Source organism: Lipomyces tetrasporus (assembly GCF_029532465.1).
Source record: "Lipomyces tetrasporus strain NRRL Y-64009 chromosome Unknown POJ06scaffold_2, whole genome shotgun sequence".
NCBI lineage: Eukaryota > Fungi > Ascomycota > Lipomycetes > Lipomycetales > Lipomycetaceae > Lipomyces > Lipomyces tetrasporus.
This window is the reverse complement of record NW_026611597.1, coordinates 1652701-1676968: the sequence shown is the minus strand read 5'-3', so window position 1 is coordinate 1676968 and position 24268 is coordinate 1652701. Positions and strand designations below refer to the sequence as shown.

The following is a 24268-nucleotide window of genomic DNA, read 5'->3' as shown; positions in this document are numbered from 1 at the left end:
CGTCTATTTAATCCTTCATATATCTCCCTGCTTCATTGCTCCGATGATTTAGCAATTTAGTCCAATAATAATTAACCTCGCCCTCGCGATCCTATCATACGAGTTAGACTGCATAACCCGTCGATACTAATGACGGTTAAACTGCACGTGCGATGCGATGGGGCCGCAGGCGATGGCTGTTCTTGCCGCTTCTCTCGTCGCACCTTCTGGCACAGAGTTGCCAACTAACCCCGTTTCCAGTCAGATCTGTGTCGAAAAAAATCACTCGTAGAAAATAGCCCAAGTACCAATTGAATTTTAGGTTGTTGGTGCCTAAATATCGTTCGCAATGTTCGCTGGGACGAAGGGATCGGCCGCATCGTCATAGGCCCAAGCTAGCTACCAAAACCAAAGTCTAAATGCTCATCGCCGCATCTCGGACCGCAAGCGACCCCCAGTTCGCTCCCATCGTCGTCCTATCCCTCCCCCCCTTCCCCTCGTGCTTAAGCCGATTATTTACGCCCACAACAATTTCATTGATCGGAATGTCTCGAAGACGTGGTGATCCTGAGGAGGAGCTTGAGGTACTTTTTGATTCATATATTTGATTGTTTGTGAGAGTGCCAAGGTGGCAGTTGTGGACCAAGGGACCAAGGGATGGGTTGCTGACTAGATATTTTGCAGGCTCTCCCTTCTGATGAGGAAGAAGAGGAAGAAGAGTACGAAGATACTGATCCTGGTGCCTCTGAAGACGAGGAAGAAGGAGAAGAAGAGGTAGAGGAGGAGGAGGAAGAAGAAGAAGAAGAAGAGGGTGGTGATGAGGAAGAGGAGGAGGAAGAGGAGGAGGCAGCCGCACCCAATGGCAAGCGTATGTTGCAATGAGTAGTCTACATCGATAGATCGAGCTAACGGTGATATCGTAGAAGGAAAGACTGAAAATGGAGATAAAGAGGCCAAAGAGGCAGATGACGAGGACGAAGAGGTCGAGGAGGACGAAGAGGATGAAGAACCTGAGCAGAAGGACGAGGAAGCCCCACCAACCAAGAAGCGAAAAACCGACAAGGTTTCTGTAAAGGCTGGAGAAGAAGAGGTAGGCTAATTGTTTCAAGGATTTGCCCCCAGTGCGCATCGCTAACTGATTTGGCCTGCAGGAGGCATGAATCTGTGACTTCCTCCGTCTTCTCGCAGGCGTAACGATCTCCACGTAGATCAGCTACCTCAGCGGGTAGACATCTCCAAAAATTTAAAAGTCCTTCCATTGTATTCTTCCGTTTTGTTATTTTATTGTACTTTTTGACTAGTTTGTACAATTGATCGCTTGAAATGAACTTGAAAAATAGAAATACATCTCTATGCGAACGATGCTGCGCCATGCCAACTAGTATACAATTTACCCTAATAACTCCGGGATATATAATTAATTTCGTACAGTCGGTCGTTTATTCCATTCTCCATACACATATCACTCCGCCGTCACCCACCGCAACAAGATACTCACCGTGTGGACTAAACGCCAGATGCCTCACCAACCGACGCGAACGAGGAATGTCAAGCATGATCTGTGGCCGTATGGATTGGAACGGGTCTGCAATCACACTCGTTCCGTCTCCCATGATCATCGGAGTCTTGCTCTGAACGGACGATGAAGATACAATCGATAAGGCTTTTTGTTGAGATGAGGGCAAAGTGAGTGTTTCGGCCGTCTGTATGTCAAGCGATACGTCTGGTCGCTTGTCCCCCTTGACGCGCTTGTCTTTGAAACTGTCAGCTGGCCCATGTGACGGCTTGCCCTTCGCATAAGATGCTGATTTATCGCGAGGCTTCGACGTACCATTCTGAGCAACATATGCCTCGTCTACAGTGTCGGTCACGGCAGGATTTGTCTTGACTTCATCAGGATACATATCACCCAAGAAGTTCTCGACAGTCTTCCAAGCACTTACCACGTATGCCTCAATACTTGTCGGCTGCTTTGCTGCATGCGATTCGTTGACACCTGCGTCTTCTTGATCTTCGAAAGCCTCTTCATTCTCTTCCTCCTCTTCCTCGTCATCGGATTCATCTTCATCGTCGACTCCGGCGTCTGCTTCGGCAGAGTGTGAAACCACGAGGTCCGGCCGAGTCATTGGATGCGATTCAGCTTCCTCCTCTTCGCTGCTGTCAGAAGAGAGTTCTATAATACCACCGTCTGTATTCGAAATAATGCTTTGACTGTGGTTTATGGTATTAAAATCTTGCAGGTCCGACCGGTCAACAGGACCCTGATCACTTTCGTCCGTTTCGTCCGCTTCACCATCGCTGTTGGCGTCCACCTCAGAATCGTCATCGCTAACCTGGAAGATCTGAATGTCTTGCATCAACGGTTTGTTAGAGGGATCCGCGAAAGGCTGAGATGTAGATTTTGTAAATCCATGGTGGTCTGGCGCATCGTCGTAGACTTCATCTTCTTCGTCCTCGTCGTCATCCTGGTCGCCCGGGGATCTGTCTTCCTCACCGTTCGGTTGATCCCTCATGTCGACGTCGTCAGCGCTCTCATCGACATTTGAATTTGCCTCCAAGTAGTTCTCTTGTCCGTCCTCATCCTCATTAGTCGCGACACTGCCGTCCTCGCTCATCGACAGTGCAGCCCCATTCTGTACTTTCACCGCCATCCATCTGTTTTTGTCTCGGTGGAACCGTATTACGCGTTGATTCCGTCGTGCAAGATCCTTAGCAGCCGACCATGGCTGCACTCCATGTTTCCGCTTCTTCTTTGCGTGCTCGGACAGGGATCCGCTAGCATCCCGCTGGTCTTCCTCCTCATCATTATGCTGTGTTTTATCTGCAGCATTCTCCATCTTCACACTACTTTTCGTACTCTCGGTCTCCACATTTGCGTCGATCTCCTCAGCCGACTTATTGCACAAAGCGTCCTTCCGAAGCTCAAATCCTTGCAAATCGAAAATATACACCCGCGCGGCATCATTGCCCATCGCTAACAGCGGTGACACGTTATCAGCACCGGTTAGCTTCCCGAAGCGCATATACCACGGCGCCGTATTCGGTATACTAAACTGCACAAGCCGCGTAAATCCGGGTCCAAAAGCCGATATCGTTTCTCGCTGTTTGTCGTGGTTTGTCGGTGCATTATCCTGGGACAATATATCAGCCATTTCGGACTTGAAGCCGTCGATGCGCCATAGAACAATTTTGTTTTCCTTGGCGGCTTTAGACAGTATGAGGTCGCCGTAGAACGCGACGCTGTCGACGTAGTTGGAATGGAGGGCATTGGTGGAGAAGTGGGACCAGTGCAGAACTATCGGGTCGTCTTTGTGCATTTGGAGGGTGGAGAAGTCCGGCAGAGCCCAGAGATGAACTTGGTTGTCCATCCCGCCAGAAACGAGAAACCGTCCGGAGTCATGGAATGCCTGGACTTGCGTTAGGTATCTTACGGCATTGCATCATCAATAACGTGTCCAAAACGTACAACTGTTAGGACCTGCTCGCGGTGGCCCTCGCCTGCACATATTATAGCGCAAGGTTGATCCTTGCAATTCGGGTCGAGATTCCAGATTCTAATTGTATGGTCTCCCGACGTCGACGCGATGATATACGGATGCGTGGGACAGGTATTTAAATCGAGAATCTCGTCTCCATGACCTTTAAGTGTCCGTACAAGATTTCCGGATGCACAGTCAATGATTTTGACGATGCCGCTTTTGCCGCCGACGGCGATCCAGGGGCGCCCTGTTGTGGTGTCGTAAGTCCAGCATACCGAGCAGAGGCTTTCCTCGGGCTGTCCTGCGTTAGCAAATTATCCCAAATATAATCGTCAGACCGGTATATACATTCTCGTCTTCGTATGTGGCGATGATATCTATGCTCTGATCCTGACCGGTGGGATCTGTCCCGCACGCTGCAACTACGACCTGAATGCTATTAATCTACCACCCAGAGCATCTCTCCATACACTTTAGCCTAGCTTACATAAATATCGCCAATAGTCACGAAGATCTGTGGTTCGCCGTTTTTGGCATACGGGTAGAATGAAGCATAGTAAAATATCGACACATTGTTTGTCTGCGGCCAGTTAATCATGGTTGGAACAATTCGCCGCAAGTGCAACTTACATGAGCAACACTTTCGACGATGAATTTCTTCATTGTAAAGACTTTTATCTCGTCGTTGCAAGCATACTAGTTGCAGTTGTAAGACGGGTGATATTTATGTTGCCTGCTATAGTGTGGAAATCGTGCTGTATACTCGTGACGCTCATACTAATTGCTCTTTCCCGACTTCGTCGAAAATTCTATCTCGCTTCCGCCAAAGTATTACTTAGTCTAGATGTGAGTATTATTGTCAGTTGTTTCTTTGGAAGTTTGAAACGTGATGTTTGACGCGTTGGCGTTGACAACTTTCACAGTCGCAGAGCACAAACAATCTAAATAAACCTACTAATTCGATTCGAAAAATTCAAAGGCCACTTCGAAGCATGGCGCTTCTTAAGACCAAGAAGGAGTCGCGCAATCGACGAAGCCAGATGTCCAAGTGGGTATGACGCGCCTTAAGTTCACAAAATAACACAAAAACTTTGTCGCAGGAGAGACACAATCACCAGCCGTCAGATTGGCAGTAATGAAGCGCTCGATGGAAACCCGACCCTGACCCTGAGCCGCACGGCTACTGGCGTTCGCTTAAAACTGAGGAAGACGAAGAATTAATGTCGACCATTTAGATAAACTGTGCTACGAACTGGGAGTCAGCGTTTTTATACTAATTTCGTCTCAAGTTCAATCATCCGCAATTTCTCCCCTAGCGTCTATTGCTGTCAGAATGACTGCTGCTCGGCGTTGTGGATTTATTTCGATACGGCTATGCACTGGCTACAGGGGGCATTCCCCGCGTTCATGAGTACATGCTGTATTTCTCATATACAGATCGACCGATATCCTAGTAGAGGCATTTGTGAATTCCTGAGTTTCATGCAACTGATGTATAAACGGCAGTCTGTAAGAAGAGCTAGAACTAGCAGGTTTACTGACCGCAACAGAGAGTGCGAATTCAGTATCTGTGAGTAGTGATATTCCAATATAAGGATGTTACGGATGTGTACGCGTATTTAATCGGTAATACCGGATTATTCGACTGTTGTTTCTAGTTTGATTTTCGTTTCAAGCTTCGAAGTGGTGGTCAACTTTCAGCGTTGCCCATAGTGATGGATACGAAGAGAGTACCTAATGTCATGCTTTGAATATTTACAATCACAAGAAATTCATCGCAATCCTGCTGCTGGCTATCCTACTCGGCCTTCGCACGACGGGTAATATTCGAATATACAGGCGAAAAATTCGGTGCTCTTCTCGTCGCCCGCCAGAGCTCTGCAAGTGAGATTGAAATCTTTGTCTCTGTCAAACACGTCGCGGAATTGCGTGATTTTGATGTTGCTATATATCCGGCAAATGCTGCTTCGTGATGGGGCGAAGATGATGACAATGATACGGAGTTTGACCGTGATTGCTGTTGGTCTTGCGGGTTCATCGCCCAGGTCAAAACAGCCATCTGTCGAATACTGCCAAAGATGTCACTATCTCCGTCGCTTGAGGGCTGGTTCTCCTGGTCAACGTACTCTGTCGTCTCCGCTGTGGATGGAGATGCAACCATGAAAGGTGACGGCTGCCGGGATATATTCTCGGTAGGAACCGGCAGAGGTAGGATGGGTACAGGAGCACCCCACGGACTCGCGAACACCCCATGAGACGTTCCAACCAGCGCGGCCTGCTCGGGTGTCGAAATTGGCCGTGCACGACGCAATACCATGACGAGCCCATCGGATGTGCACGAGACAACGGCCTCAACTTCAACAATGTCAAACCGAGTAGGGGTGCTTTCCCGAGCACCGAGCTGTGAGCGCAGCTGAGTTGGAAGTGTCGACGGACCTACTTGCGAGCGTGGATCCCGCCAGGCAAATCGCAAGTACGATATCGAGTCGTTCTCCTTCGCGCGTTCGAGAGATAATTGCGCGGACTCGAGCGATGAGGCGTCCATACAGTCCCACAAGTTCCATCCTGTTATCTCGTCCGGAGCGAGGCCGACTATGTCGTTAATTGCATGCGTTGAGTAAAGAATTGGCAGCGATTGTGACATTCGATTTAGAATGAGAGCGGCGCGTGGTTCGTGTGGTATATTCGAGTCGTCCTCGAATTTAGGCGTGAGATGGTTCATCATCTGCGCCCGCCGTTCTGATTCAATGGACGAATATGAAAATGCGCGACGGATGAAAGGGGCCAGACGCGCTCGGACTAATCAGTTAGCTACAAATATGCGAACTCAAGCAAACATCCAAAGAAACTGACCGTCACCCTTCACCGTATGTCTGTATACCGTGGTAGCAGCAACCAAGACGTCATAGACAACGGTAAAAACGCACTCACACGGAATCCAGGCTCCGTCTTTGCTTAAGAGTCTGCAGTATGCAATTACTGCCGCCTTATCGAGCGAAACTCCGCGACCATGAGCTTCGCGAGCAAATGGAAGCTCGTCCGGATGAAAGTAGTCAAATACAGAGCGGCCCTCAACCTCTGATGCTGTGTATCCTAAAACTAGCTCGATCGAGTCCGACGCAAATAGAACAATCCCAGCCTTAGTGAGATCATGAATTGTGATAAATGTTCTGCAATGGCGTCAGCATACACTTGAAACGATAATCTGACTACCCAAGCTCCAATGGCACGATGCATGTCCAAGTGGCTGTTACCGATAACGGGGGGGCGGGTGCGCCTTCGGACCTACATCGGCAGTTTCTCGTGTGGAGCACGCGCCAGGCGGAAGTGCGCCACTTCAAGCTAATTCACGCTAATGCGATAACCAGGCACCAACAGCTCTGTGCGGCTCGCCCAAGACATGTCGAAGACTTGACTCACACAAACGTTGCTGTGCACATCTAAACATCGACTATAGTACACTCGGGCAAAAGCTGCAGTGACTATGGGATGTCGGATGACCACCGACATTGCTGCTTCTGCGAAACAAGAGCGACCGCCACCAAGAAATCGTTCGAGAACAACTCAACAAAACGAAGTACTCACATGTCCATTGGACAAATAATTCACCCGTCTTTTTCGTCCGTCAAATCGATGCAATGTTAACTTAATGATCTATAAGGGTCGCTAACGAATCGTGCTCATGCCGGGCAGATAAGGTTTGATAGAAAACCGGACTCCAGAATGATGGCAATGAAAGAGAACTGACTTACTGCGAAGACTTGAATAATGAATAAAGCGACAGGCCTGATCGATGCGAGCGACTCAGTGTATATAAGATAGGAAGACTAGCGCGAGCGGGAATGGCGACACAGATAAATGCTCCAAGATCGCTGGCAACAAATCCCCGAGCGCTGAACTGATCTGGTACCCGGCAGTGCCAAGCACCCGTGGCCGTTAGCTTGTCGGGGTTAGGGCAAGCAATCCGCGCACACCGCGAGGGTAGAGCCGCACGTTGAATGTAGGGTCCTCCTTGCCGAAACTCTTAAAAGTGTATGCCGACACGCCACTACAAGGCCACAAGTTACGCAAACCTGTGAACAACTCATACCGGAGAAGACTGCGACTTGGTATAACTTTATACGTTGTTACTATTGGGTGATGTGTTTAAGGCAGTGACGACACATATGTATTGTAAGATATGTCGATCAGAAGGGGCAAGCTTCCAGAAGTCGGAGGCAGCTGCACGTGAGAACTTTGTTGCCACGTACGGTGACATGCACCATGACGTCAGCACAGCGATGTTCTTCTTATTCGCCCAATGTAACTTACAAGAGATTACGCGCATCCTTAGGACCCCCGTTCCCGCTTGTCGCGCACTCAGCTAAGCAAGTAATCGCAGCTGCGTCGTTTCTATTGTTGGTTTATGATAAGATCATGGACGATCGGTCTATTTCAACTTGGTTACCGCGCTAAAGTTAGTGCTTCTGACTGACAAAAGTACTTCCCATTGCCCACTACCGGACAATAAGCATACAGCCTACCTACTGTCGATTGTTGAGTTTGAACAATATGGAGTTCCCAGACCGGTTGATACCAATCCTAGACAACCGGTTCACCCACGCCACCGCAGCCTCCCTCCTCCGCGTGCGAAAGATGCACTTCTCCATACTCAATTTTGGACAATGACTTTGTTCTCTGTTGTGCATGAGGGCAGCGTGAAGAATTTGTCTGATCCGTCTGCATCATGATCTGCACACGGGGCTGGCAGATTAACGCAGCCATCATCTTTTTGCTGAATGTGAGTGGTGCGCTTCGAAGATCATTTGCGCAGTCGAAGCATGCCGACCATGGAGATCGCACAGGAGCCGTGTAGATCTTCAAGTGTGCCACGCGCATAATAATCCGGTCTTTGAATGCGAAACTCTTGCTGCATGACACTAGGATGAAGTATCCAAATTCCAAACGCAATCGTGTTCCTTTTCTGTGGGATGCACAGCCTCAGTACTACCTGCACTCAGTGGAACGGGTGCAGAGAAGGATGGCGAAACTCTAATAGACCCTCCTGCATGTGCACGCAAAGTGCAGATACGCGTACCAACAATCCACATCAGCAACTCACTGTCTAATTACACAGCCCTAATGCCGCTCACGTCAAGAAGACGAATTGGGACTCCAGATTTTGAGAGCAACGGCCATAAGCTAGCCAATGAGGAGTGGTGGGGTCACCTGTGTTAGCGAATGTGGACTCAAACGAAGTTTTGGAGCCTTGTTGCAGGTGACCACTGAGACAAGAACTATTCCAGTCAATTCTCCTATGCTGACATTTAAAGTTGCATTTTTGGCTTTACATGCCTGACTGTAGTTTTACTACCACTAGGCTGTTCGATGCCAGAGACTAGGGCGGCCAATGTTCGCTGCGGCTCGGAGCTGTAAGATCTAATCATTCTTGCCGGGCGCCGAACCCTAGGTGGCGATAACAAACGGCGCGGTCAACCGAGGCTCCGGTTTCATCCAGCGAACAACTTGGCCGGCGTCGACCTGCAAAAATGGGCAATGTCCGTATATAGATCGAGTAAGTATTTATCGAGGTCCACCACTTGGCGTCCCCATATTGGCATGTCCTTGCGGCTAAGCATCAGGATTCCATGGTTGGAATCACCCGCGGTCTCTCAACATTGGCCGGCACCATAATCCATTCCTTGACATGAATTCGCCATTGCAGATAGAAAATGATGGGCACTACTAAGCTTGAGGGAAATAAGCTTCTTAGCGAAACGCGACTAACCACAAGGATAATAGACAGAAAATCCTCCCAAACCCACGATAAACTAAGACAGGTGAGCAAGGTTAAGGGATATGAAGGGTTGTCAGGTCAAACGCAATCCTGCCCTGTTAGTACCGTCCACTAATTTTATGCTCGCAGTATGATACAACGCTCGATTTTCAGAGATGCAGTACTTATGTCGTGTCGACCAAGTGTGCGAATCAACCTCGATAATGTGCTCTTTGGCCAGTCTTCTTGACTCATAATTTGTACAGCATATAGAGAAGATTAGTCCTTTAATGCTATTAGCGAGAACATTAAACAGTTCCAAACACCATCGCAATTACATTACGAGGAATGGAAGTCCTTTGCTCTATCAGAACCGGCGAATCCAACAACCCAATCTAGATTACAGTCAAACCACGCTATAACGATACTCGATCCCCGATATACTGATAAATCCGGTGCCGTTAATTCTCAAAATTGGTGAAAATCCAGTTCGTTATAACGATTGCCTTCCTAAACAAGTTTAGTACCTCGGTATTACGATCAGGGTTGATGCCCAGATTGCATTGGCTTAATGAGGTTTGACTGTATCACTCATAAAAGCCGCTACATCAGCCACATTCAATTCCTGTGCTGTTAGCAAAATAGACTTCTAGCATGACGTGTATTTACGGGGGACGTCGCAGCCGTTGGAGAACCAAGATTTATGTTGCCGTCGCTCGACACGATCGTGAGCAAAAGACACCCTCCATCCATTACCATCACAGCTATATTTACACCGACGGCGCCAATAATGACCTATTTACAACATATCATACAGTCCACTATCCAAAATTTAGCTGCCTTTTTCCCTATTCCTTTCAGTATTACCACTAGCATTATCCAAATCCTTTTGCTTATAAAAATGTGGCGACACCTCAAGCAACCACGAAGGCTCGATCGGCATGCAGTTGCGCATGAACTCCTTGCTTGTTAACACCAATTCGTGATACAAAATCCATTTTGGTTTCTTCTTGTACAGCACACTTGATGGGTGAATGTATACCGTTTGCGACGTCTTTACTGTCCGATAACTTTCTCCATTCCGTGTTAATCTTGCGGTGTTCGAAAAGAATCCAGAGGTGATGGATTTCTGGATATTAACAATACCGTTCTCTTGTGTGCCTGCGCTGGATAGTTTAACGCCCACACGTTCGCATAGTCGTGATAGCTGGTCTCTGACATCGCGAGCTCGGCACAAACTCTTGTACTGCAGGAAATTCTCCGCCGCCCAAGCTTGCGAAAAGTCTGTGTCAACCCACTCGTTCCAGATTTCTAATAGTGAGAGATGATCGCCGCCGGACCTTGTAAACGCATCGCGTGCTTTATCTGCGTGAAGCTTCTTATCCTTCGGGCGGTAGAACAAGGTCGATGCCTCGCCCAACATCGCGATAATAGATAAAACTTCTTCGACGCAGCCGTACTTGTCACTAGCGATGATAGCCTTGGAAAACATGGGATCAGCAGGAAACTCAGCCATTTGTCGTCCCAATTTAGTTAACTCGCCGCGATCATTCAACGCGCCAAGAGCATAGAGATGCTCCAACGACCTGACTAACGTCTCTGTCGGGGGTGGATCCATGAAGTCGAAGTTCAGAATATCATTGATGCCGAGAGACATCAACACGAGAACCATGCTTTCCAAATTAGTTCGCTGGATTTCGGGTGTTGTACTTTGTGGTAGTTCGTTGAAAAATGCCCATTTTGTAAATAGCCGGAAACATTTTCCAGGACCTACACGGCCGGCACGACCTGCGCGCTGGTTTGCGGAAGCTTGTGAACATTGCGTAACGACGAGGGATTCCATACCGCTGCGAGGATTATAGACGTTCTCCTTTACGTAGCCGGGGTCGATAACATACACGATTCCATCGATTGTGATCGATGTTTCGGCGATATTTGTAGCTAATACAACTTTCCGGGCGTTCTTGGGAGTCGGTTCGAATATTTTGGTCTGCTGATCGGGTGGAAGATTCGCATAGATTGGGCACACTACCATCTCTTGGATCTTATTCCCAAGTTTGTAGCAAATGTCTTGTATGTTCTCTTGCATAGTTTCGATTTCATCTTGTCCCTGTTTAGAAGTCAGCAAACGATCACCGAAAAAGAAGCATCTAGATGACGTACTGTCAAGAACACCAAGATGTCACCTCCTTGTTTCGAGGTGTGGATTTGGAAAATCGTGTTGACGGCCGCTTGGACGTAGTTCGCTTCTGGCTGTGGAGTGTAATAAATATCGACCGGATACCTTCGCCCGGGAACTAATCGATGTTAGCAATTTCTCTTCAAGATTGCATTGACTGGAAATTTGCAGACTTTGGAATATTGGCGCATCATCGAAAAATTCTGAGAACTTTTCAGCATCCATAGTCGCCGATGAGATCAGTAGCCGGAGGTCTTTTCGAAATCTCGCAATATCTTTTAAAAGGCCAAATAGAATATCCGTATGTAGAGTACGCTCATGGGCCTCGTCAATCATAAGCGCGGAGTATCCCGATAGTTCAGGGTCGGTAAGGAACTCTCTCAGAAGCATACCGTCGGTCATATATTTCAAAATCGTCTTATCTGAGGACTTGTCTTCAAAACGTATGGAGTATCCAACCTCGTTGCCCAACTTGACGCCCATCTCCTCCGCAACTCGTTGCGCGACCGATATTGCAGCTACACGACGGGGCTGTGTACAGCCGACCTTCTTGCCGTCCTTCGTATAGCCAGCTTCGTGAAGGTACTGCGGTAATTGAGTTGTCTTTCCCGAACCGGTTTCACCAACAATAATGACAATCTGGCAGCTTTCAAATGCCTCCAAAAGTTCGTCTCGATACCGATAAATCGGAAGCGAATTTCGAACCTGCCGCATCGAAAACGCATGGTCTTTTGCTTCCTTCAGCGATGCATTCAGGTCTTCCTGCTCTTTACTAAGCATCTCACTGACTTCCTCCAAAAACTCTATCCGTTGGCTGTCATCATTCACAAAGTCGTAGTGTAGTTCCTCTTCTTCTGTCCCCTTTTTCACCCTTGCGGTTGCTCGTCGCGCCTGTTCTTCTTCCCATTGTGCCTCATCTGTAAGTACCTTTCGTTTCCTATCAGGCGCCTCTGTATATCTTCTATACATTGCCTCCTTCTTTTTTTTCCGACTGATCTTTCCCTTCTCTGTGATGTAATCCTCAGGCATTTCATACCCTTGATATTTCGTATCGATTTCCGTGCGTTCCTCCGCGATCTGCAGAATCCGTTTATTGTATTCAATCTGATCTTTCTGCTCCTGTGTCAACTGGACACCCCTAAACAGTAACTCGTCATCTTTGACTTGCTGCCGCAACTCCTCCAACTTCTGCTGCTCGCGCCGGCCTAGATAGAACTCTCGCGATCGCAATCGCAAGTCTGGTAGCGCGGCATCCCGAGCGGCAGCGTCTTCAGCTAATCGTCTCCGTATAGCAATCTCAGAATTTTTACTAGACGACCGATCGTCGCGCTTTTGTGCGTCGACATCCCGCTTGCGGAGACGTTCCGCAAGTTCATCGCGTTCAGCGATGTCGCGCAGCCGCGCCTCTTCCACGTCATCCACAGGACTCTCGTCACCACGGTTGCGGGATTCGGAGTCCGACTTGTCGTCTTGCCGGCGTCGAGCGGTCGACATGGTTAGATCACGGATGATGCGTGGACCAGTGAATGAGACGCTTGTCTACACTTCGCCTCTCGCGACGATGTAGCCGGAGAGAAAACACACTGTGAAACGGGGTAAGGGTTGAAGGCGAGTTAGGGTATCTGATTCACGTCCACTTGTATCCCACAGTATTCTTCATTATTTCATGGCATCGAGGGCAGTACGTATATAATTTGAAGGATAAACTTGTTAATATGATGTATGTTGCTAACAAAGGGAGATCTTCGGCTACTAGCAGTCTACTCTAGACCATGTTGACGATTGGTCCGTCATAGTGCTGGCGTCGTTGTCCCGATGGCAGAACCGGGCACAGCAGGTTTGCTGGTTGGAGATTTGAATAGATCATTTGGCAGCATTGTCGCGTATTATTCATGGTCGTGGTCGAAAAGACCAGCTCTCCGTGATGATTTGCAGTAAGCCAGCAATCGTGAAAGTCCAAGGCAATGCGCCATGGGTTACTTCGGTGCCTATGGGTTTATGTCGGCAACTTTCGCGCCGCATCGGCTGTGGACATCGGACTCCGATCTGACATCACGTAATTCGGACGCGACGCCCCGACGCGCCTACGAAACTTCGCAACACCAGCCTCCGATTCTAAGCTACACGTGGAATGAGATGTGATGGGCACATGGAAATATTAGGAGAAGTCTCCGAAAGAATCCAGTCTTCGTTCGGTAATAACTCGTGACGTTGAGTCCGATCCGAAAGTCGCTCAGTCATGCATTGACTTGCAACGACATATATAGCTTGCTCCGTCTGAAGGACAACTCCATCGGAATAACAACTCCATCGGGATCGTTTACTCGCCTTTTCTGATACTGCACGTATAATATTCCTACAATGTCCAAAGTTCTTCTTACCGGCGCAACTGGATTCATTGCCGTACATGTTCTAAAATTACTTCTCTCAAAGGGGTACACTGTGCGTGCAACCGTTCGTTCAGCGGGCAAGTCCGCATTCCTTCGTGACAAATTCGCGACCACCAAGCTTTCATTCGCAATCGTTCCCGACATTGCTCTTCCTGGCGCCTTCGACGACGCGGTCAAAGACATGGACTATGTTGTGCATACCGCTTCCCCGTTCAAATCCGTTGTAAACGACAACTTGCAAGACCTTCTCATTCCTGCCGTGAATGGAACCAAAGGGGTTCTAGAGTCGGTTCAAAAGTACGCGCCGACGGTTAAACAAGTTGTCGTTACTTCGTCGTTTGCAGCTGTGTTTAATGGGCCGCTAAGTTTTCGAGGACTCAATGCCCGCTCTGAGTCTGACTGGAACAATATCACTTGGGAGCAGGCGTTGGAAGCCGACAACCGCGTCGCCTATCGAGCGAGTAAGAAGTTTGCAGAATCGGTAAGCTTCTCGAATATCCTGTATCTGCGAAGTCTGTGCTAATTTCCACGTAGGCTGTGTGGGATTTCGTCAAGGAGCAGAACCCGAACTTCTCGGTCACAGTCCTGAATCCACCTTTAGTCTGGGGACCTATGGAGCATGAAGTTAGTCTCGCGACGCTCAACACGTCGAACTCGTACATTTATAATCTGCTACAGGATCCTGTGAATCCCGATCCTTCCCTCATCTTTGCTTTTGTTGATGTGCGCGACCTTGCAGAAGCGCATGTCGCGGCCATCGGTAACCCGAAAGCAAGCAATCAGCGCATCATTGTGTCTGGCGGCTACTACACCTATGCAGCGATGATTGGAATCTTGCAGAAGTATAATGATCAAGGCGAGGAGTACGCTGTTGGACCCGATGACTCGGCCGAATGGTGCAAGGAAGCAAACGAGAACGGCGGAATTGATTCGACAAAGGCTAAGGATCTTCTTGGATTGAAGTTTCGATCTTTTAAAGATGCTCTCGTCGACACGGCACGACAGTTGAAGGAGATGATCAAGACCGAGAGCCAGGCTTAATTATAGTGTGTATGCTGCAACACGTGCATTTTCATGTGAAGTATTTAGTTTTAATGTGAAGTCTACTTTGGAGATTTGCATTGGGAACACTCGTGGAGTGAACAAGTTTCGCGAGCGCTTTGTCTGCATCGATAATAATCCCATTTCTTGCTTCAGCTGGAAAACGCTATTTGCGTCTATTCTACGTCTCGCGTTGAACCTCTGGCCGCCCAAGAAGAGTTCACTCTGTTTGAATTGTAGTATTGAAAAGATTAAAATTGAGGGATAGAACATCACAATTCCGAAGTATGCAGGCCGCACAATTTTTAATATAGAGATTTGTAGAACTTGACAGTGGTCACGATTTCATGCAGATGGCGAATGAATTCAAGGAATGTCACAAACAAAATTCATCTATAGCATATACAAATACAAAATAAATTCAGTAGCAAAGTCTATCTACCCAATAAATGCCCATTATTTGCCGTGAGTGGAAGATAAAGAAACACGATTCCATTCAATTCGAAGCGAGTGTAAATTGCTGAAGCAAAGAGCGGCTTTTGGTCGATGGAATTATTGAATGACCGACAATCTATAGCAATGAAAATCTATGCGATAGTTAGCATAAACAGCACGAGAAAGTCAACATCTTAATTCTTAGCATACCTTAACAAGCAGACACGGAATCAAAACACCAAACACCGTGATACGCAAAAAGAAATAGCAGACATGATACAAAATCCCGACACATATTCAATCATACCATCCCATAATCATAATCACACATATATAAGTTCCACCAAGAAAGTAAGCAACGCGAGCCTATTCTAAAAAAAGACATATACAATATTGATCGAGCGTCAAAACCATCCGAGAGAGTTTTCGCTGGTTACTGGAACAGAGATAGGCTGGTTGCGAGCACTGACGTAACCTCCGCTTGACGAGCCATGACTACCGCTAATCCTAGACTGACGACTGGCGTTGATATTCCGTCTGGTCGAGGAAGTAGGCGAATGACCTAAACGACCGCCCGAACCAGGTGCACCACCAGCGCCGCCACTACCACCCGATCCAGATGGCGTGACGTACGAGTACGGACTGCCAGACGCTGGCGCCATATACGGCATAGGCGGTGATATCTGCCGCATATTAGGCGACGAAAGTTGTCTTTGTTTCCGCTTCCGGTACTTCCTTGCCAAAAAGAATAATAGACAACCGTAAACCACCACGCCCGCTACAGCTCCAACCGCAATACCAATGACCTGTTTACTGCTCTTCGCCGGAGAGTCAGATACGTCTAAAGAGCCAGATAATACTGTCGATTGATTACTGGTTCCAGAGTCTGAATTTGAGTCACCATTGCCATTGCTACCGGAAGAATCGCCCGAGGATCCTCCGGACGAGTCATCGCCCGAGTTCCCAGGCGAACCATCATCGTCTGTTGACGCAACTAGAGGGATTGTAGGATCAATCAGGCCCATGAGACCATTGACGCTCGGGTCTGGATTGTCGTAAAACGCAGACGACGGCGTATGTAGGCCGAGTAGCAATGTGTTCACAAGGTCAGTAGGAATATACATCATCGCAACCGAAACAATGAACTTCTCGCCTGCTGTCTCGTACGGCTGAATAGACTGCATGATGGTCTGGTCTATTGACAGACCAAGACCGTACGAGATACCTTTTGGCAGGTAGTCAAAGATCTGGGCTACTGCGAGTGGATTCTTCACGATGAACGGATAATTCAGCGCATACGTGAAGCCGACCTGTACAAGGGTGGAGTCAGGTGGAATGGTGGGAATACCCCCAGAAGGAGCGATAACGTTAGGCAACGGGGCGCCAGTTGCGGTCGGGGTGAGTGAAGTTTGAGTTAGAGTCGGAGCAGTTGTCATCGGCGGCGCCTCCGTGATCAGTGTGGTCGGTAGCCATTGTGTACCAGGATAATAGGTTGGCTGACTTGGCGGCATCTGCATTTCAGTGCTTGATGGGCCAAGTGTCACAATAACACCACTGGTAGACGTGATCGTCACGAACGTCGATATTTGACTACTCACAGGACTGACAGTCGATGGAGACGAGGAATCTGGCATTTGTTAGACATGATCGACTATCAGACGGGCCCGAAGCTTACCAGTCTCAGTGGGCCCACTTGTCGAACTGTACTCTGATCCAAATGTCGTAGAAGGCTCAACTGTACTACCATCAACCGTTGACGACACGACGACTGTGCATGAAAGAGTTAGGACGTGCTCAGTTGACAGGTAGGCATACCATCCTTACCAGTCTCTGTGCTAATCTGCGAACCAGATGATTGCGTAATCTCAGACGAAGATATCGACTCCGTGGCCGTCCCGGACTCTTTTGAAGGACTGACGGACCCAGTGACCGAAACAGTTGTAGATGCAATGACTGTAGTAACAAACTCCGATCCAATTGCGGTCGTAGTGGCCGAGATCAACTCAGTCGTGCTCTCAGTCCTAGAAGTCGCGTAAACTGTAGAGGATCCAGACACACTCAAAATAGCCGAGATAGACTCAGTTGTCCTCTCCGTTCCTGATGTCGTATAAACGGTAGAGGACCCAGATACAGTCACGGTAGCAGAATTCCATTCAGTCGCACTTTCCGTTCCAGATTTCGCGTGTACTGAAGACGATGATGTGGCAGGATACGCACTGCTATGCCCGCCAGATACTGACTCAGTCGTGGTAGACACAGCGTCCCCTGAAGTTGTAGTAGACACTGTCTCGGAATTAGTAGACGACAGAGAATGCGATGAAGTCTCAGCAAAGGACGACGACGCTTCCGACCCCGTGACCGTGGCAGTGTCCGCAGAATTTGTCAAAGTCGAAACTTCAACCTGTGCAGTAGAAGAAGTTAAAGTGGCTACCGAGCTCGACGTCGAACCGGAAACCGAAGATGTTGTCGATGCAGTCTCTGTCCCACTCCCTGACGAAGTACCTCTACCTGCTGATTCCGTAAGGCCTGTCGAGGACACGTTCGGAGTCTCGGAACTGTGGGCAACCGTTAATGTCGTCGTAGTAGTCTCGGCAAGAGATGTCGTCTCTGTAACTGCCCCGGACACGGAGGAAGACGTTTCCGTGGCCGCAAGAGTCTCGGTTGTCGACATCTCCGTCACGACCGACACCGACGCCTCTGTAGTGGATGTTCCGGATATTGACAATGTTGCACTGGAGGTTGATAACAAAGTCTCCGTCATGGATGTGGCTGCTTCAGAGTCTGTCGATGTGGCAGTTATCGTCGTCATCGAGGATGACATGACTGTCGACGTAGCCTCCGAGGTCATGGTCTCCGTTTCCACAGTGCTCCGTTCGGTCTCAGGCACCACCAGTCTGGATGACAATGTCGTCTCTGTCGATGATAACGACTCGGTCGGAACAGGCGTCGATGTCGCGGTTTCTGTAGACGTTGTGGACTCGGTCGCCATTGTCTCGACTAATGTCGACGTCTGCGAACCTTTTGAAATCGACGTCACTGACTCGTCTGTTAACGTTTCTGTCGATAGTGACATTGAACCAGAGCTCAGTGAGGGACTGGGAGTCAGAACTGAAATAGACGATGCACTACTGCTGTATGTCGAGCGTTCTTCAACAGAGACAGTCATTGACAAGTTCGACGTTGATGACGTTTCCCTAAAGGATTCAGCCGATGTACTCGTAGTCCCGGGCGACGGCGACGGTGATTCTGATGTGGTCGACGGCACCGAAGTACTGACAGTCAACGGTCCATCAGCAGAAATCGTTTCAGAAGACGCAGAAGACGATGGCCCCAGTGTCGTTGCGGGCCACGTCGTCGAAGTAGAGGAAAAATCTGTCAAGTCGGTCGAGGACAATGTCGTGGACGACTCTGAGGGTGTCGAGGTCGGCAAAGTTGTTCGTGTTGCTGATCGTGACATTGACAAAGACGACGATAAGCCTGTGGTCGACGTTACGGTAGCTAACGTCAATGGTCCATCTGGAGAATGCGTTTCGGATGAAAATGTGCGCATTGTCGTTACGGGCTCTGTAACTGAAGTCGAGGACAACTCGGTACTGTCGGTCGATGACAATGTGTCGGCACGAGACGTTGAAGCAGAAGATGGCACTCCCGACGTTGATGAACTCCCGACTGTTACGGGCACCGATGTGGGCAACGTCGCAGAAGCGTTTGAGGTTTCAGCTACATCGGACGACTGCGATATTGACTCAGACAATGATGGCAATGATGACTTCGATAATGACGGGGACGCTACTGATGATGGCGATGCTGACTCTGTGGTCGACAACGTTTCGGTACTGACGGTCAATGGAGCATCGGACGACTGCGGCGTGACAGCAGTTGGGAACACCATGCTTGAAGATGAGGATAACTCGGCAGTAGCAGTAGTATCGGTCGAGAATGCTGTATCTGCAGGCGACATTGTTGTTGTAGACCTCGCGGCCGTGCCAGACGCAGAAGCTACCGAGGTAGTCACTACGGCTGTGTCCACTGTCGCAGCAGCATCTGAAGTTTGGACGGTACTCGACGACGGCACACCCTCAACAGTCGAAGACGTAGACGTCGAAGGCACGAGCGACCGTGACGCAGTCGCTGTGTCTGACGGAGTCGCTGTGTCTGACGGAGTCGCTGTGCCTGACGAAGTCGCTGTGCCTGACGGAGTCGCTGTGCCTGACGAAGTCGCTGCGGTGATGCCCGTCGCCGTACTCGCGGCAGCAGTAGATGAATCAGAGCCGGTGGCACTACTGGCTGTCAGACTGGATTGACTTCCCAAGATGGAACGGTCAATCCCTCCGTATGAACTCCCGCTGGCACTCGTATAACTTGAACTTGATGATGAGATGGTGGAGCTGGGGTAGACAGTCATGGTGGCAAGAATCGTTTCGGTAGACGAGTAAGGCCCGGTGTAGGTCGAAGTCGGCGTAGAGCTCGATGACATCAGAACTGAAGATGTTCCCGTTTCGCCAATGATATCAGTGGACGATACTGGAGGAGTGACATCCGTAGTTGAAGGGCTGACGGCATCCTCTGTCACAACTGCCGTTTCCGTTGAGGAATATGACACTGGAGAAGTCTCCGTCGCCTGAGATGACACTTGAGATGGATCCACCGAGATTGTAGAGACAGTCAACGGAGTATCACTTGACGCGTCTGACTCTGTGAGGGTCTCTGTCGCTAGAGAAATGCTCGATGCGGCACCTGTTTCGGAAATAACCGATTCTGATGTCGACGAACTTCCAGAGGTGATTGTCGCCGTCTCTGTGACCGAAGAGTCTCCGTACGTCGAAGATGCAGCGACTACTGACTTCGCCAATGGTGGATTTGCAACTGCTGCATCTGTAGACGTTGGCGTATCTATGTCTGACGACGACGGGTTATATGTAGACTGGGTGGTGGTTAACGGTGAGCCTGTTGACGACGTGATGCCGGTACTAACACTCAGCGGCGTGTCCGAGTTATAGCTAGACGATAAGCCAGCACTGGTTGCAGATGACAACGCGGTCGTCGGCAAAGGCGAGGGCGCACTCTCAAATACTGACGTATCGTAGTTGCTCGTCGAATAGTCCGTCGGGGAGGCGGAATTCGTTTCTTCCGAAGATGTAGAAGAATATGTAACTGATGCTGCAGAGCATTAGTAAGATGTTTCGAGTAGTTTGAGTTCGGTCATACCACCATCGGAACTAGGCATCGTAAGACGGTAATCGCCAGGTATAACTTTTCGGGCAGTGGACGACTCCGTCGTTGATATTGGCGACTCAGATTCGGCTACAGACTCTGAGGAAGTGGAGCTAGGACTTTCAGTGGAAAGCACGCTTGTCCAGGATGTAGACATCTCGCTACTCCATGTCGATTCAAAAGCCTGGGACGTCGTACTAAACTCTGCAACCACAGACGAATTCTCGTGCACGACTAGTCGACGAAAATCTCGTGGATAATGATGCCGCGGGTTCTCCAGTAACCTAGCTTGGGACGTGTCATCTGTGTACCGCCATCGCGCACGGCTAAATTGGAAAAAGAAGCCGTCGGCAAAGGATCCTGCGAGGAGCAGCACAAGCAGACAGGCTGCGGCCGTCAGCAGAGAGCCTGCGCTGCGCATCGTTTAGACTGTCCGAAGGCGAGTTCTGGAAATAATGCAGTTAGCGACCGCGGACAGGACGAACATAAAGAGAATGGCGGTCAGGTTCGAGCACACCGGACTTCTGGACCACACGGCCAGAAATCTCGAGCGTGGAGGGCGCGGAAAGGAGGCAGGGGCTGTCTCACCAGGACGATATTCTTAGCAGCGCAGGAATTTGCCTAACGCGAGAGCACAAGCATAGGGAACGCAGACGAGGACGACGAGTGATAATCTGGCCATGCGGCAAAGACCAGATGTCGGAGAAGTCGCGAAGCGGATCAGCAAAGGAGTAGCTTAGAACAGACGTGTTAGGCTCGCTTGCGAGTCAAGCGGGTTTGTGGTTGTGGTGGTCGTGAAGTAGTGAGTCTGGCGTTGAGCCTGTGCGAAGAACTCGGGACGGGAGCCAAGTTTACGGACGCGACCCTAACCGTAGCGAACGTTGCGCCCGAGTTGTGGGTTTGGCCACCGGTCCTATGCAGTTCGGGTGGGCTGAGATGGGCTGTTGCAGCAGGCGCGGTGGCGGAATAGCGACTTTGGACAATGGAGGGGTCGGGGAACAGGCACCAGAATAGGCTGCGGTATCAGCCGACATGCAAAGTCAAAAATAGATTGCGATCTCAATAATGATCTCCTGTTTCCCGCCAATAACGATTTGTTACATGACTTATTATGTAACAGCATGTGCGCCCGGCATTAAACAACGAGCCACATTCATACAATCTACCGAAACAACACACACCAAAAATATTCGCCTGACTTCACGGCGCTCCTGGACACGCGACCGCCAGGCCCCAACTTTGCGCAGAATTAGATGAACACATGGCGAGCCGTGTTTTGTGGCCAACTAACACGGTGCTCAGGAACAGAAATAATGACATAAATATGTGTGGGGCGTTTGCTTACATGGGCACCAAAACAATGGCCAGGGGAACGGGATCCCCTTGCTTTGGTGGACGCGTGCCAGACGCAGCTTGGCTTCGTCATGGCGTTGAAGCAACAAGATTAAGGTTTAATTGCCTCATCAAACCATCGTTCGTCGCACACAATTTTAAGTGTCTCGCGTATCGCTCTGCTGCCTCTGCACTCTTGAGCGCATTATTATTAGTTAGGGATAATATCAAAAGTGCCACTGAAAAGTTTCATAATACCCATTATTGTTGTTGCCCACTTGCGGAACGCGTCAATCACGCGCAGCAAGCAGGCAAGCAAGCAAGCAAGCAAGCACGCGTGTTTGCGTGTTTGTGTATCCGAACGCAAACACCTAGCCGAGCTCGCGTTCGGTCCTATTCATCTCATATATATATACCTATGCCTCCTCATGTATGCTTGTAGTAATTTACCGATACCCCCTAAACATCCCTAAACGCAATATGTGGTTGCTAGATTCGTTGTGCCTGCCGCAATTCATTTATATTAGGGATCGGCGAAGGTCCCAATCCTGCCTTATTATTTATGCCACCGGATCCGGAACAAACCCCATGGTCTTACAGTTCAGTTGCTACCTAGAGCTGACCTGTCACAAGTCACAACACAGGGTAACTGATACCCTACCAAACTCTCATGCCAGCCTCACAAACCCCTTGTCAGATTTATGGCTGGATGATTATTATTATTGAATGTTTTGTTGCAATGCAACGGGTGGGCACGATGATAATGTTAAACTAAACCAAGACAGAATATCCGCACGCGCTCGAATTCTGATACTCTCAAATTGTTTTGCAGCGTTGTATAATTAACGGCCAAACCCGCAAACAAACATTAACCCATAGATGTGTATAGTATATCTGGTCGACCTCATTCATCAAATCAAAGTTACAAACAAAATTGCTTGACCGACCGTGCAAAAACTTTTTATTTATACACTACCTTGAACCTCGAATCCCGGCATTTGTTCAACATGAAGTAGGGTCAGCCTTGAGCACACCAGCTTGGAATAGGGCATGCTTCAAATCATCGACCAAGTCGCTGGCATCCTCAATGCCGACGCACAGCCGAATCAAATCCTCCGGCAACGCACGCTCGGCACGCACCTTCGGGTCAATCGACGCGTGCGACATCTTGCACGGCATGCTGATAAGCGAGTTCACGCATCCAAAGCTAACGCTGATGCCCCACAAACGGGCGCTCTCGACAATTCGTTCGCTGGCCTCCACGCTTCCAGTCTCGAACGACAGAACCGCGCCGGCACCGCGCGCCATGCTCCAGTGAAGATCGTACTGCGGGTGAGACTTGAGACCCGGATAGCGCACCTTGAAGCCCATGCCTTCCAGGAATTCGGCCACTGTTTGCGCGTTGCTCTGGGCCTTTTCGAACCGGATCGCGAGCGTCTTGACGCCTCGTAGTAGCAACCAGCAGTCAAACGGAGCAAGACCGCATCCGGTAGCGTTGACAGTAAAAAACAACTTTTCGGCCAACTGCTCGTCATTCACAGCAATCACGCCAGCCATAAGGTCGTGGTGGCCGCTTAGGAACTTCGTTGCCGACTCATAGACAATATCGACGCCAAAGTCAAGCGGATTCTGCGCAATCGGCGAAAGCATAGTGTTGTCGACCGCGACAATCGCATTCGGCGCAGCGTCCTTGACGAGTTTTGTGATTGTAGGAATGTCGCAGATCTTGATCAGCGGATTAGTCGGGCTTTCTAGCAACACCATCGCAGTCTTGTCGTTCAACTTCTCCGTAACCGCACTGATGCTAGTAGTATCGACATGATGCACCGCGATGCCGCCGTTGGTCGCAAGATATTTTAAAAGACGGTTAGTACCGCCATATAAATCGTCGCCGGCAATGACCTCGTCACCAGGTCGCAGTAATCGCGCGATCACATCCATGGCACTCATACCACTCGCAACCGCAAGTACCCTTGACGCATTCATAATCTTCGCCAGATGTCGCTCTATTCCGTACTTATTAATACTTTGTCCGTCCAAATTTTTTCCTTCTTTCTCACACTTACCGAGCTGCGTTCTAGTCGGGTTTCCACTTCGAGTGTAGTCGTACTCGCCCATTTCTGAGCCAGAAGCCTGCTTAAACGTCGCCGTTTGGTAAATTGGGACCGACGACGACCGATACTGGTCTGGAGACTCGGTGTAAACGATCTCTGTCTCGAGTTTATACCGTCGCTGAGGTCCGCCTAGCCGTGGAGTCGACGGCGCCGGCGAGGGCGGTAGCACAGATGATGGCACTGACGAGCTCATTGTCGAATTTGACCTTTATCTTCGACGTCTGAGATGCGGAAACGCAGGTGAATTGTCTGTTATTACTCTCAAGAGCTGGACGACAAATGTGATCGAGTCGCGCAAAGTTTCGGCGTCGTCGCGTCTGTACGAGTCAAAATGACGATATGGCTCATCA

At 49.3% G+C, this 24268-nt stretch overlaps 8 protein-coding genes across 8 annotated transcripts; 2 read left to right on the top strand and 6 right to left on the bottom strand.

Moving 5' to 3' along the window:
• Positions 1-404: 404 nt before the first annotated feature.
• On the top strand, positions 405-1326 carry POJ06DRAFT_299325 (uncharacterized protein). Its single transcript, XM_056190679.1, has 3 exons — positions 405-563; positions 664-847; positions 903-1326. Exons 1-3 carry the CDS (start codon positions 525-527, stop codon positions 1076-1078), a joined length of 399 nt encoding a protein of 132 aa, XP_056046502.1. The 5' UTR covers positions 405-524; the 3' UTR covers positions 1079-1326.
• On the bottom strand, positions 1327-4565 carry POJ06DRAFT_246413 (uncharacterized protein). Its single transcript, XM_056186785.1, has 7 exons — positions 4414-4565; positions 4089-4298; positions 3946-4038; positions 3807-3887; positions 3446-3754; positions 1923-3386; positions 1327-1862 (listed from the first exon to the last, which is right to left on the bottom strand). Exons 2-7 carry the CDS (start codon positions 4119-4121, stop codon positions 1419-1421), a joined length of 2424 nt encoding a protein of 807 aa, XP_056046501.1. The 5' UTR covers positions 4122-4298; positions 4414-4565; the 3' UTR covers positions 1327-1418.
• A 425-nt stretch (positions 4566-4990) lies between these two features.
• Positions 4991-7344, bottom strand: POJ06DRAFT_246409 (uncharacterized protein). Its single transcript, XM_056186784.1, has 3 exons — positions 7044-7344; positions 6312-6628; positions 4991-6257 (listed from the first exon to the last, which is right to left on the bottom strand). The coding sequence occupies exons 1-3, from the start codon at positions 7049-7051 to the stop codon at positions 5257-5259; spliced, it is 1326 nt and encodes a 441-aa protein (XP_056046500.1). The 5' UTR covers positions 7052-7344; the 3' UTR covers positions 4991-5256.
• A 2701-nt stretch (positions 7345-10045) lies between these two features.
• Positions 10046-12886, bottom strand: POJ06DRAFT_265908 (P-loop containing nucleoside triphosphate hydrolase protein; the record flags this gene model as incomplete). Its single annotated transcript, XM_056189114.1, has 3 exons — positions 10046-11323; positions 11377-11510; positions 11566-12886. 3 exons carry the CDS (start codon positions 12884-12886, stop codon positions 10046-10048), a joined length of 2733 nt encoding a protein of 910 aa, XP_056046499.1.
• An 876-nt stretch (positions 12887-13762) lies between these two features.
• POJ06DRAFT_181624 (uncharacterized protein) lies at positions 13763-14625 on the top strand (the record flags this gene model as incomplete). The annotated part of the gene is made up of 2 exons (XM_056184751.1): positions 13763-14263; positions 14317-14625. Coding segments are annotated over 2 exons (810 nt in total), but the record flags the coding sequence as incomplete, so codon positions are not given.
• Positions 14626-15662: 1037 nt separating this feature from the next.
• POJ06DRAFT_235987 (uncharacterized protein) lies at positions 15663-16892 on the bottom strand (the record flags this gene model as incomplete). The annotated part of the gene is made up of 1 exon (XM_056185870.1): positions 15663-16892. One exon carries the CDS (start codon positions 16890-16892, stop codon positions 15663-15665), a length of 1230 nt encoding a protein of 409 aa, XP_056046497.1.
• Positions 16885-21128, bottom strand: POJ06DRAFT_61549 (uncharacterized protein). The gene is made up of 4 exons (XM_056191280.1): positions 21061-21128; positions 20467-20918; positions 16934-20418; position 16885 (listed from the first exon to the last, which is right to left on the bottom strand). Exons 2-3 carry the CDS (start codon positions 20891-20893, stop codon positions 17042-17044), a joined length of 3804 nt encoding a protein of 1267 aa, XP_056046496.1. The 5' UTR covers positions 20894-20918; positions 21061-21128; the 3' UTR covers position 16885; positions 16934-17041.
• Positions 21129-22496: 1368 nt separating this feature from the next.
• Positions 22497-24234, bottom strand: POJ06DRAFT_206486 (Cys/Met metabolism PLP-dependent enzyme-domain-containing protein). Its single transcript, XM_056185377.1, has 2 exons — positions 23871-24234; positions 22497-23810 (listed from the first exon to the last, which is right to left on the bottom strand). Exons 1-2 carry the CDS (start codon positions 24109-24111, stop codon positions 22807-22809), a joined length of 1245 nt encoding a protein of 414 aa, XP_056046495.1. The 5' UTR covers positions 24112-24234; the 3' UTR covers positions 22497-22806.
• Positions 24235-24268: the final 34 nt, after the last annotated feature.